Here is a 14,497-nt window from a genome sequence, read left to right as displayed (position 1 = left end):
TCTTGTTACTCAGCCATGCATCCCACTCTGTATGAAGTGGACAGATGCTCTGGGTTAGCATGTGACATCCTCAGACAACTGCCAGAGACTGCATATTGCAGCAGGCACATTGCTGCACTGGTCCTGCCATGGCTTGAAACTAACCTTTAAACTCCTCACAATATTCCTGGCAATGGATGTCAATGTGGGAAGCAAATGATGTTGGATATGTCATGACATCATCATGCAAATAACACAAATTTTGTACATGCATCATCTTGTGTCATGATACAAAATCATGCAAATATATAATTCATGTCTTGATGCATGCAGGGTTTTATTTTTACTATGTCTTTTTCTACTGGATTCCTACGTCCCTTGCATTGTGGGAAATTATTTTATTTATTTTTATTTGTTATCAAATTTGTCACCGCCCATCTCCTTCATGCAGAGGGACTCTGAGTGGTTTACAACAAAAGTAGTCAATTAAAATAAATATATTAAAAAAATACAATATATAAAAATATAAACAGCATTAATAAATAACTATAAAAATAGCAGTAAAAATGAAGTCCAAGTGGGAAGATCTAACACAGACCATGTCTGTGAGGAGCACACTAGGGCGCCAGCCCTCCCCAAGCGGAGCTATTCCCTTCTCTGCCCCAAGCAAGATGGCATAACCAAGTCTACAGTTTCCTTCGGAAGGTCAGGAGCAATGGGGCTAACCTCACCTCCAGGGGCAGCATGTTCCACAGGGCAGGAGCTACCGCAGAGAAGGCTCACTTCCTGGACCCCCCAAATGAAATTCTCTTGTAGACGGGGTCCGCAGCATGCCCTCTCTGATTGATCGGGTGGGATGGGCTGATGTAATGGGGAAGAGGCGGTCCCTTATGTAACCTGGCCCCATGCCGCATAGGGCTTTAAAGGTGATAACCAACACCTTGAATTGGACCTGGAAGCAGACTGGTACCCAGTTCAGCTTGCGCAGTAGAGGTGTTATGTGCGCCAATCTAGGGACACCAAAAGTAACCCGTGTGGCTGCGTTCTGGACCAGCTGTAGCTTCTGGATGTTCTTCAAGGGTAGCCCCATGTATAGCACATTGCAATAGTCTATGTGGGAGATAACAAGGGCATGAGTGGCTGTTCAAAGGGCTTCCCAATCCAGGAAAGGGCATAACTGGTGCACAACACAAAGCTGCGCAAAGGCTCTCCTGGCCACGGCTGCCACCTGCTCTTTGAGCAGGAGCCGTGAGTCCAGGAGGACCCCCAGATTACACACCGGGTCTGTCTGGGGCAGTGCAACCTCATCCAGAACCAAAGATGAAAAAGTCCCAGATACAGAAGAGCCATTAACCCACAGCCACTCCGTCTTACCAGGGTTCTGCTGAAGCCTGTTGTTCCCCATCCAGACCCCCACAGCCCCCAGGCACCGCGAGAGGGCAGTCACAGCATCACTTACCTCACCTGGGATGGAGATGTACAATTGAGTATCATCAGCGTATTGATGAAACCTCATCCCATGGTGACGGATGATCTCACCCAGTGGTTTCATGTAGATGTTGAAAAGGAGTGGAGAGAGAACTGAACCCTGTGGCGCTCCACAAAGGAGAGGCCGAGGGTCGGACTTCTTGCTCCCAATCACCACCAATTGGGACCAGCCCTGGAGGAAGGAGGTGAACCAGTGCAGAACCACACCACCCACCCCCAACTCCCTGAGCCGACCCAAAAGGATATCATGGTCGATGGTATCGAAAGCCGCTGAGAGGTCAAGAAGACCAAGGATAGATGCACTGCCTCCATCCCACTCCCACCAGAGGTCATCCATAAATGCGACCAATGCTGTTTCTGTCCCATATCCAGGCCTGAAACCTGGCTGAAAGGGGTCTAGATAATCTGTTTCCTCCAGAACCCTCTGGAGCTGTAAAGCCACCACTTTCTCAACCACTTTCCCCAAAAAGGGGAGGTGGGAGACTGGATGAAAATTGTCCAGAACAGTAGGGTCCAGCGATGGTTTCTTGAGGAAGGGGTGCACCAACACCTCTTTAAAGGCAGCTGGGAACACCCCCTCTCTCAAGGATGTATTAACCATCACGTGGACCCAACCACATGTCACCTCCTGAGCCACTTTTACCAGCCAGGAGGGCACGGGTCAAGGTGACAAGTGGTGGCATTTACTGTCCGTAGGATCCTCAGGTCCAACAGGATCAAACTGTTCCCAGATAACTGGGTAAGTACACTCCCCCGTATCTCTCTAGACCATGCCTCACTCTTAGAGTCTAACTTGGAGCGGATCCGAGCGATTTTGTCCTGCAGATGCTCAGCAAATTCCTCTGCACGGCCCTATAGGTGGGTCACTGTGCCCACCTTCCCCAAAAGAGATCAAGTAATTTTAAACAGGGCTGTTGGGCAGCATTCTGTGGACACGAGAAGAGCGGAGAAGTATTGGCTCTTCGCTGCTCTTATCGCCACAAGGTAGGCCTTAACAGTGGCTCTAATCTGTGTTTGGTCAGATTTGGTCTCTGTCTTCCTCCAGCAACACTCTAGACATCTCTTAACCCTCTTCAGAACCTTCATTTCCTCTGTAAACCATGGGGAGTGTCAGGTTCAGTGGGGCAAGAGAGGCCGCACAGGCACGATCCTGTCCAAGACCCTGGCTGCCTCCCTATCCCAGGTAGCAGCCAGGACCTCCACTGGACCGTGCAGCAGATCCTCGGGTATAACCCCCAGCTCCCTCTGAAACCCTGCCGGGTCCATCAGTCACTGGGGGCGGACCAGTCAAATAGGTCCTGCCTCCCTGCGGAATGGGGCGGCATAAGTGAATCTCAGGACCACCAGGGTGTGATCTGACCATGACAATGGGGACAGCTGTAACTCTCCCTGCAAGGCTGTCTAGTCCAAATAGTTTCTGCCATCTAGGAAGATCTAGGAGAGAGGGCTCACTCCAGGTCCTTACCTTAAAGGAGCTTTGCCATCAGAGAATAGTGAAGAAAAGGTGTGAGATAGAATTATTTTAGAAATGACCAAACATAAAGTAGCACTTAGACTTGTTACAGATATTCTTGCATTGAATAATGTGTGTGTGTGTGTGTCTGTAGTGTGATAAGACATCCTGATCATTGTTTAATTCATGAGACATATGTTCAATCTTTGAATGAATTTGAGTTGGACTCTTTTGTGATGAAGTCAGCTCTTGTAATTCCTTTTTTTAAAGGACAGCCACCTTGAGATTGGAGACAAAATGTTTTGGGGAGTTGAAAAGTTGTCCTGCTGGTTTTCCTACAGTATATTATCAGATTGTGTAGCTTTATCTGTCTGCATAGAGCTTGCCTGTTGATCCAATGTAAAGTCAAGTTTGGAAAGATATGGCATATATTATGTTGGAGGAAGCTCCCTAATATTATTAGGCAATATAACAATGTTGCCAGATTAAATATGAGGATAAAATGTATATTGGTCCCCATAATTGTTGTTACTGATTGGTTGTTTTATGTTGGTAAGCAAATACAAGCCAGTCAGTCAAAACCTGTAAAAGGAAATGTCATTGTTCTCATTTGGGCTATGGATCACTGGTAATTTTGGCTGTAGGTGATAATGAGTAAACACTCTGTTATCTCTTTTGGGTAGGTCTAATCATACTGGTCTACACAAAAGTTTAGGCACCTCTGATCAATTTGTATGTTTCAGTGAATGCCTAAGTGAAAATAAGCTGACAGAGTTAAAGGCATTCCGCGCATCTGAATTCATGCTTACTATTTGTGCTACATAATGAGAAGACAGGACACCCTGGAGAAGATGCTGATGCTAGGGAGAGTGGAAGGCAAAAGGAAGAGGGGCCGACCAAGGGCAAGGTGGATGGATGATATTCTAGAGGTGATGGACTCATCCCTGGGGGAGCTGGGGGTGTTGACGACCGACAGGAAGCTCTGGCGTGGGCTGGTCCATGAAGTCACGAAGAGTCGGAAGCGACTGAACGAATAAACAACAACATTTGTGTGTGGTTGTATATAGATTCAAAATAAAAAAGAGTGAATATGGCGGGTGCAAAACTTTGGACAACCTTCCAGTTAGTACTTTGTAACACATCTTTTGGCAAACATAACAGCTCCTGAATATTTCCTTAGCTAACTAACGGTCTTTCTGTTCATCCTTCTGGAATTTTTTCCCCATTTTTTGCAGAAGTCTTCCAACTCAGAAATATTTCTAGGTCTCCTAGCATGCACTGCGTGTTTGAGATCTTCCTCATAGATATTCAGTAATAATGGAGATATGTTTTGGATCTTTTCATCTTCAGTTTCTTTACTAACTATGGGATATTTGCATCAAAGCAATTGAATGCATCTTTCTTTCCACCATATTACCTGGGTCTCTGGCTACCAGATAACTCCAGAGCATAATGGAGTGCTCTCATGCTTACTGATTAGCAAACATTTTCTGCCAATGTTTCACCCTTTTTTCTTCAAATGTATCTTGCATGGCTGTGGTGGAACAATTCTATTCTTATTTTATCAGTCCAAAGTACTTTGTTCCAAAATGTTTTAGGGTTATCAAAGTTCTCTTATGTATATTTTAGATGACAATTTTGGGGTTGAGGTCAGAGAACAGGTTTCTTTCTGACAATGTCTAGCCCACAATCAGTGAAGAAACTGAAGCTGAAAAGAGGTTGGATATTTGGGCCCCTTTTAATTAGGGGTGATGTTGAAATGCATAGATCTGTGGTGCTTTTATATAATTTTGTGTGCTTCTTTTATTTATAATGTTGTTGTCTTTTAATCTTGTGAAGCCTTCCAGACTTCTTTTGGAGTTGAGTGAACTAGAAATTTAACAAACAAATATTGCAACAAGTCTACAACCACATTTTTGCATACAACTGAATGCAGAATGCTTGAAGAATGTTCCTGGGGACCAATGTGCCCTGAAGATCTCTTTATTTTTAACTCTCTGGGTGGACATGGTAGACAATGATCCAGAAAGATATAGGCAATGAATCATTTGCTAGTCTTTGAAGAGCATGAGACTGTATTTTGCTGCAAAAGACTAACACAGCTATAGTTCTAAAATTTCCAACATTAAGGAAAGCTTACAACAACAACAACAACAACAAAAAGGAAAAACATGTACCAAGAGAAATTCAAAATAAGTTTTCAGGGAACCCAAGAATCAGAAGCTTCCTTTATAGGGGAAGAAAACTTACAAGAGATTGCAAAGCAGATTTTAGCACAACAATAATGGGGATTACAGGCAAAACAAAATGTGAAAATAAGAGACCCATGTCTTCATTTGCACTTTCATTAGCTAGTGGCAAATAAAAATCTTCCTGTTTCAACTCAATTTTCTGCTAAAGAAAAATCTGGATATTGCTGATTTTGGACCATGTTTCACTTTTCTAAGCCAAACATCTGGATGTTCCTGAATTTCAGTTTTATGACCCACATCAATATAATAACCATTGTGATTGACTTCTCAGATGTGCTCATTTGCACTGAAAAAATAAAGGAATCATATGATGCATTTCAGATTTAATGTGCCTCTGCCAAATGAACTTGAGTCAGCTTCAAACAATGCATTAAAAGTAACTCCAGCTAATACACCTGCCTTTCCCTCTCAGTTTTTAAGTTTAAGTTCCTTAAATCAATTGAAAGCTGTACTTGGCAAATGTTTCTTTTTTTCAGCATTGGTCTGTGAAAACCACAAGTCAGAATGAAATTTATTTTCTCTTAGTTTTAAAACCAACTCTGTGCATTTATCTAAAAAAGTTGCCAAGCTTACGTAACAGCAAATGCAGACAATGAAGAGAGAGTAATCTAAAATGTAGCATCAGACATTCTGTTCTCTATTTGTCTTCTACCAATTTATTCCTCAGTTCTCCTACATTCTTCTATATATCCATCTGCTATAAATGTTGAGACCTTATTGTTTTTCCAGTTGAAATCCAAATGTTTTCTACTTTCCATTTGGACTGGTTTAACAGCTCCCTTGCTTGCATCTTTGTTTTCTTTCTTTTTAAAAAATATGCCATATAATCTAGTCTAGTCTAGAAGCATATTCCAGTTTTATTTAATATTTGGCTTAATCTTTATCTTTAAAGATAAATTATAAATCTTTTATGAATAAAGAAGCAATTAATCTTGCTTCTTTATTCATAAAAGATTTATAATTTATCTTTCTCTCTCTCTCTTTTTCTTTCTTTCTTTCTTTCTTTTTCCCAGCTCTTTAAAGTTGTTGCACCAGATTCTGTACTATATAATAAATTCCAAATCGATTCTCTTGGGGGTTCCTGATGCCAATTAAATAGAATTTGGAGACCAGAAGTACAATACTGGTTGGGTTTGGGGAATTCTACAGTATTTAGGGACATGTAGCTACTTATTTATCCCCAAAATTCCTTTTTGTTCAATTATTTCTTGTTCTGAATAGCACATAGGAAAGCAAATAGAGGGCAAAATAAAATAGGCATTTATGACATAGAAACAGATTAGGAAAAGGGACACCCAAATGCGGAGTGTTTTTTATTTCTTGTTGGCATCATGCTTTCATACCATAAAATTAATCCAGGGGATTTCTGTATTGGACCAATTTGATCTGACATAGTGTGGGGGCCTACACATTTAAACTCACTGGGTGCATTTACTCCTATCCCTGTACTATATTACCTATTGTGTAAACATGACATCAGATTGTGTGCATGTACTGTTACTTTCTGTACAAATAACTATGTAGATTGAGGAACGTTTACATAACAAAGAAAAGGAAACTTTCTTTTAATGCCTTCATTTTGTTTGACAGGGACAGATTTCGGACAATGATCAATGTCCTGGGGGACGCTCTTGCTGCCGGAATAATGGCACATATTTGCAGAAAAGAATTCACCACAGATGGATCTGAGGTAGGAGAAAACTGATGAGATACTTTGAGGAATCACTTTACAAAACAGAGATAATTAGGTTTCTCTCTCAGAGACATTCTATGTGTGTTCTACCAGTGTTTTTCTATGCTAAAATTAAACATAAGTATAGAAAAAAAGAAAGGAAAAGTGTTCTGGAATAATGAAGGGTAGTGATAATTTAAATTCCTTGTTCTGTTCATAGGTACCTTTGATCAATGAAACAAAACCCATTAGCATCCACAAGATTATTGCTTATCAGAAAAATGGCTGTGTGAAGTCCATGAGTAAAATGTGTGGACCTGAACCAGTCAAAACAATACTGCATCACTTACCTATTCAAGTGGAACAAGAAGAAAATCACTCAGAAAGTTATATAGAGAAATCCAGCAATAAAGACCACTGTACTATTGAAATCAATGAATTGGAAACCAATGTGTAACTGACAGTTACTCCTGAAGGTATCTGAAAACAAAGGAATAGCCTGTAAGTAGAATTGGGACATGGTCTTCTGCTTGAATGGAAAGGCATGCAAGGACTGCCATGCATGAACTGAGGTTATAAGATAGCTGTGGACACCTTCTGTGAAGACAGAAGGCTTCAGGGAAGATGTGTTCCATTGGTTGGTTGATTTAGTAAAAAGGAATTAATTGCTGGACAAATTCGGTTTACTTCAGGCAAACAGATATGATGACTTTTTAAAGAAGAAACCCTCTGATCCATTTAAAATGATTTCTGCTAAATCACCCTTTCTCTGTCTTACTAATCAGAATGAATATACCATAATTTAATTAATGTTCTATCCTCAGTTTAAAAATGTGTTACTAGCTAACATTTGATTAAGGATAAACTGTGGATGGTATCAAGTCATGGTTACTGATCCTGAGTTACGTTAACAAAGTATTGCTATTAATCTCCTGATTTGGACATACTGTAATACTAAGCAGTGGTTAGTTTAAAATGGAAATGGTTGGTTCTGATCTTCTACAGCTGCACAGATGAAAGGGGAGAGAGCAGTGCATGAACTCAGTGGCCCTGTGCTGTCACTAAACTATGATTCGGTGTTACATGCTACCTGGGCCAAAACTGTTGTGTAACAAATCATTCTTGTTTACAACTTCATTCTGTTCAGTGTTCTATGTGAATATTATCTTTCTGGTTGCAGTCCAAAGTGATGGCTTTAATTTATAAAACACTATATGGCTTGATATCTAGGTACCTTTGGGTCTGCCTCCTCCAACCACGTGAGACCTGTCTGAAGTCTCTCTCCTAGGAGAAACCGTTAGTACTATCCCCCCACCCCACTTTGGCAGGCGAGGGGAACTGAGGTTCAGAGGTGGTGTTTCTCTATGATGGCCCCAGTCATCTGGAATGGCCTTTCCAAAAGCAAGGTTGGCTCCGTCAGTAATAGTCTTCTAGAAGCTAGTTAAAACTGGTGGACTTTGGGTGAATTGTAATATCACTGGGGCTGTGTTATGTGATTTTAATTTTAATGTAACTTAATTTTAACTTTAAGTTACCATGGATGTTTTAGTGTTGCATTTTATAATTGTTATGAATCCTCCAAGAGTCACTTGATGTGGCAGTATAAAAATTTAAGGAAGGAGGGAAGGAAGGGAGATAATATAATCTGTGTATCCACAACCACGTGGATTTCAAATAGTTTCTAGTAGTAGTTTAGATAGTCTTTTGACTGTGATGGTAGCAACTTATAATGATAATGTATAGAAATACCAGTGTATATTAAGGATCCTCAGAGCCCTTTCATTTTTACTTTTTATTATTTGGAGAGATAAATTGCAACCAACACTGTTTATTACATATTATTTTGTAAGATTTACAGTGTATATATTATCATACTATATTTTTTAACTAAGTAAGATTTTTAAGTGTTTTGTTTAATGGGCAGTGGTAGTAGAGAAGGGAATCTTATTTTTAAGACCCCTAAAAATTAAGTATTAAGCCACACTCTAAAAAATTCCCCGTCATGTTTGCCTTCCAAGTGCCAGATGCATCCTTCCCTTTCCCCCCTCCTTCCTGTCTTTCTTCCACATCCAACTCTGTAAGAATTAGTATCCATAGTGTCTAAATCAGTGTTTTTCAACCTTGACAACTTTAAGATGTACAGGTATGGGATTCTGGATGGCTGGGGAATTCTGGGAGTTGAAGTCCACACGTCTTAAAGTTATCAAGGTTGAAAACACTGGTCTAAATTATAAAAAACCCAAACCAGAAGAATTGGTGCTAAAAAAGAGTACATAATGTTCTGTTATTTGTGTAGCCTCTATGTATGATAGTTACGGCCCAAGTCCCTTGTGGACTGAGAGCAGACTAAACATAGGCTAGAATCCAGCATACATAACTGTGACACAATTTCATTGTAATGATATACTCTGATTCATAATGTTCTTATGATTGCTGCCTGTAAATCCAAATTACTGATCATGCTCCCCCCCCCATCCACCCCCCACACTACATAAGGTATCTTGGGTTAACTTTCTTCAGATCCAGTCCAAATGTCCAACTCTACAGTCTTGTGCTTTTAATTTGGGAATGGCTTCCATTTGGAGCAATTTGAGGCAAGTTCGAGATTGGAAGCAGAGCTGTGGCTTTTGAATTGCAGTGCCAATCTTGTAGCCTATTAGATGGAAAGGGGCTAGGGGAAATCAGGGCTTTTCTAGCTTTAATACTTGTGCAGAAGTTGGAATGTCTTCTATGCTTACTGTCACGATGACACATTAACAGAAATGTTGGATTGAGACTAAAAAGAGTAATGCTGAGCACTCTGTCCGCTATGAAGCTCATCTACCGAAAGTGGATCAAATATCGTCATTCATGACAGAGAAATATTGCGATAATAAAATAGAGGAAGGTGCTGTTTGCCACCAGTGTGGTTTGCAAGGGAAAATAAAATAGCATGCAGTAAAGTTTAGAATTTGGCAGCCGTAGCTTATTCCCCCTTATGATGAGGTATATCTGCCAATGTTTAAACTTATTTCTTATTTTTTTAAGCATGCCTTTCCTTTGGAAGAAGTGTCCAAAGCACAGAAACTTTTTTTCTTTTACCTTTGGACAGTCTAGATGCAGTATAGCTCCATAGAATCATCAGTAGTGGCCTTTACCGGGTCGGCAATGGATATGGGCTGGATTCTAAGACTGTGTATCTCCCATGAGGCAAACGACTAAAGAAGTTGTGATTGTGTTCAAGGAAATCTGGCTCCGTTTGCAGCTGGAAGCAATTCTCTTTTTCAGTGCCTGTCATGGAAGAAGGCTTTCTGTTAAGGTTTGGCTTCCAAGTCCTTGGGTGACCTCTTTCACTCTCTCTTCTTCAGTGTTCTATCACTGATGTCTTGAATGTTTATTTCCACTGTCATTTATTATTCTTGCAATTATTTTACCCCTGCCTTATTCCTTACTGGAGAGAAAAAGAAGTTTTATATTAGCTAGTTTGGTAAGAAAGAGAGATGGGGCCAATTGGGAGGGAAAATGTTTATGGACTGACCCTAAGATTTTTATTTTTATGGGAATTTGCTCATTCTCTTCGTTTCTCTCTTGTATTCTTACATTATAAAATAGCTTCTATGTTAGTGATCCCAAGTGAACTCTGTATTTGTTAAAATTGTTTCCAGCAAAAAAATGTTTTTAATAAACATGTCATTGTGGAAAAAAGGTTGTCTGTGTACTATTAGACTGAAACCATTTCTTTTTTTAAAGAAATCACATATTTAATGAATTTCTATTTTAGCATAAAAGGTAAAATCTCCTTTGAATCATCCTGACTCCTGGTGAGTTAATGAACACGACCATGTAGTTTTCTTGGCAAAAATATGGAAGGATTATATTTTGTGGGGATTATATTTTGAGAAGAGTATCTCCTCTCAAAGTATAAAGTTCTTTTAATAGATATTTTGGGCATAATTCAAATCTGCATTTGAATGTAAACATTTTCACTGTAAAATTTAATTTTAAATGCTTTTGACATTTTCTTTTTAAAATTTTAATTTTGAATGCATCTCTCAACTGCTTTGTTGGATATAAAGTCTGGGAAGCTGACAAATACAGGACCACTTTCTACATTTGTGCCATATGCAGTATGGCATGAGAAAATGCTTTCCAATTACAACCATCACATTCTATCCATAAATAGCCAAATATTGAATACCACTGCTTATGCCAATCAAGTGAAGTCAAATATTATACATCAAATGCTTTACAAATACTGTTTTCCAGATTCTTATTAAATTCCTCATTGAGAAGATAATAAACAATGACCTAATGCAATCTTATCTGTAAGTACTGATTTTCCGCTTGAATGTTAAAGGTGTAAAGGAATGTTGGTTGCATTTGCAGCCATGCTGTCAATTTTTCCCCATGTAAACAGTACTTCTTGAACATTATTCAGACAGTACTTCTTGAACATTATTCATTATTCTAGAATAAGAAAGTGCTTTCACTCACAAAGCTGAATTAGAGTACTGGACTAAGAGAAGATCAACTCATTCAAATTGCAATTGAATGATGAAGTTCTCCAAGTGTTCAGTCACCATCTCTCATCTAATACTTATACGTGTAGATTAATCCAAATCGTCCATCATCATCATCATCATCATCATCATCATCATCATCATCATCATCACTTTTCCTCCAGCAGTTGATTATTCTCCCTCCCTCCTCCAATTTTATTAAAACACTCCTGTGAGTAGGTTGATCCAGGAAATAATAACCATGTTTTAAAAAGTTGTTTTTAAGTAGCACTGCATCAGATGTCTTTTTTTGGCATAATTTCATATTCAGTGGAATTACGAAGTAACATTTGCTATGATGAATTGCCTGAATTAAGCCTCAGAACAACATTTGCCTAATAAAGTGAGGTTATCATTAGATGCCCTAGGTCAATAAAAATAACTACAGTATGTTACATTTTTGTAAAATTGACAGCAAAGAGTTGCCCAAGACTCAAGAAAAAGATTGCATCCATTCATAATTAAGGCCAAGCACAGTTCTGTTAACCCAAAACATGGGAAAAAAATTAATCTTAGCAGCACAACTTCTTACCAAGAAAACTGAATATTGTCTTTCACTTCATATAGATCTCAAAGAGGATACTTGTGCTTCCTTTTTGGTAAAACTTTGAATCTAGAATGAATTATTAAAATTCCAACACTGCACTTTATAAATAAGTTTTGAAATGTCCTTATTAAAAAAGTTCATCTGCAGTATTGAACAATAATGTTTTAAGAAGCATAACTTTTTTAAAGAGCACTTCAAAATTAGGTGAATATTCAGATAAACAACATTTTCCACCCATCTGTTTAATGGCTTTAAACATCCGGACTGTAATTTGTGCATACAGAGCTTTACTGGAGCCCTTCTGTGTGGTTGAAATGATATGTTGCACAGTTGGCATATTTTCATATATGAATGCATTTCCTGATAATCAAATATATTCCTTTGGAGATTTTACAGCAGGGTGACCACTAAAGAATATGTGAAATAAATGTGTAATTTTTCTTATAAAAATCATAGTAATCACACTGGCTGTGGGGAAAAAAAATCATAGAATATTTTTACTAGGACAAGTGAAGTTTTGCAAAATCAAGAAAAATTGGGGAATGGTAAATGTGGCTAATCTGGGAGACTCTGATTTCTGTTTCCTTGTTCAACTCCTCAAATTGTAGCCAACATATCTAGTTAATTTTGCTTGCTGGAAATCAACAGACTAGCTTAGTGCATCATGTCTTCTACTGCTTTCCTCACTGTCCATTATCCTTCTTGTTATTGTAGAGTTAGAGGCATTTTGAATACCATTTACTAGACAACATGAGCAAGCAGGTGCTACTGCCATCATACCTTGGTTGACTTTTAGTAATTTAGTTGGCTATCAGTGGAAGATAAAGTGGACTAGGTAAGCTTTTGGTCTAAATCAGCAGGATTCTTCTTACCGTCCTGTGCTCTCCCTTGGAAACAGAAAAAAATAAGACATTTTCTGCTCATAAAAAGTAGAGTATTAGAGACCTTTACTCAGACTAGGCTTTCATGGAGGAAGTTCAATTTCTTCATCTGATATCACAGTGTTTTCTTCCCAACATTTAAACAAAACAGGAGAAAAGCCATATTCCTAGAGGACTTCCTTTAATCCATATGTAATATATAGATTATTTTTTTTACTAATAATAGCAGACTAATATTGTTAGCAGACACACATTCTGGAAATGTGCCATTCCTAGCTTTACATAGGAGGCACTGTAAGAATATCACCACTGAACTTCCTGATAACAACAGATATAGGAATATTGAATTATGCATTCCGGGTCTTAAGTATCCAATTTCAGGTGCCAACAGTCTTTGGGTTGTTTCACACTATATGGTCCTAATGGAGGGGAAACAAGATTGACACAAAAGTCTGGTTATTTTCGATAATGTTTTGATTTGATTTGGATAAAGCTAACTGAACAGAGACAAATTATTTTATTCAATTGTAATTTTCCTATGCAACTGTGTCTGTCTCTCCCCCCACCCTTCAGTTTTTAAGAAATAGATGGCTGGAATGTACCACTGGATGTATTTTTAATATGTGATGTATGCAACATTGTAGTTACAAATCTGACAAAGTGAATTACAACTTTTAAATTGTGCATTAGTGATAAAACAGGTCTCTGAAAAATACTGCTTTGGCACCATTATTTTACAAATCACCCCAGATTTCAAGGGGACATTTTGCTGCTGGAAAATATCAAGCTACCCCAACAAATTATTGCAATTTACAGTAAATGTTAAAAATGTTTGATTTCCCCATAACAGAAGCTCTTGCTTTTGTAAAAGCTGTCTAAATTACTTTCTGTCCCCAGATCCTGTCCCCAGTGGAATAACAGCTGGATTTGTATTGTGCAATAATGCAGTTGTTTGGAGAGGCCCATTATGGGAAGGATGTAAATGGCCATCGTGATGTAAAGTTTTCTTGGCAAGTTTGGTTGGCATAGATATTTATCAGGTGTTTTCCCTACTGATCTACAGTTAAAAACTGGATTGTAACTGCTCCATTTTTGCCAAGTTCTTTGTTAGGTCTCAGCAAAAGCGCAGCTATTCCCCTAATAAGGGGAGTGCATTGGTAAAATTTAAGAATGAGAGGAATTCATAAAAGGCTATTCAAAAAACAGAGCAGGAACTATGTACAGGAACTTCAAGTAAAGTTATGCATGGTTAAAAGAACAACTGCCAAATGTAAAAACTGGATTTCCACATAGCTGTAGCCAGAGAACTAGTTAGGCGGCTTCAGAAAGTCAGCAGGTAGGAAAGAGCAATCTAATAGGACTGGCGAAGCCTTGCTGATAGAACGGCCAGGTAGTGTACTTTAGAGCATCCCAGGTTTCAAGGGTAGCCCAAAGTCCAGTATCAAGAACCATAAGGAAAGAGAAGAAGGATCTTAAATGTAACATCTTTTCCTCTGTAGTAAGCTATATGTTAGCACAGCAGAGGCAACTGTTAGGAAACAAGAAATGCTTAACACGTGGGGGATGAGCCCAAAGTGAGGAAGCAACCTTGTACCGTGCATGTAGGATTTTAGACCAACTCCCCCCCTCCTTTTAAAGAACTGAATTAGGTTTAATCCTGGAAGTGCAAAAAGTCAGGGTTCTGAAA

At 38.9% G+C, this 14,497-nt stretch overlaps 1 protein-coding gene across 3 annotated transcripts in view; it reads left to right on the top strand.

The window, feature by feature from the left end:
* SLC1A7 (solute carrier family 1 member 7) overlaps nucleotides 1-8,473 on the top strand; it is a 45,587-nt gene extending 37,114 nt beyond the window's left edge. For all 3 annotated transcript variants that reach the window (XM_063297968.1, XM_063297967.1, XM_063297966.1), the window contains 2 exons: nucleotides 6,763-6,862; nucleotides 7,065-8,473. In XM_063297968.1, the coding sequence (XP_063154038.1) occupies nucleotides 6,763-6,862; nucleotides 7,065-7,301 (337 nt within the window). In that variant the 3' untranslated portion in view covers nucleotides 7,302-8,473. The remainder of the gene's footprint in view (nucleotides 1-6,762; nucleotides 6,863-7,064) is intronic.
* The last annotated feature ends 6,024 nt before the right edge of the window (nucleotides 8,474-14,497 follow it).

This window comes from Candoia aspera, chromosome 3, assembly GCF_035149785.1.
Source record: "Candoia aspera isolate rCanAsp1 chromosome 3, rCanAsp1.hap2, whole genome shotgun sequence".
NCBI classification, from domain to species: Eukaryota; Metazoa; Chordata; class Lepidosauria; order Squamata; family Boidae; genus Candoia; species Candoia aspera.
Note: the sequence above shows the minus strand (reverse complement) of the source record. Positions and strands in the feature narration are given on the sequence as shown.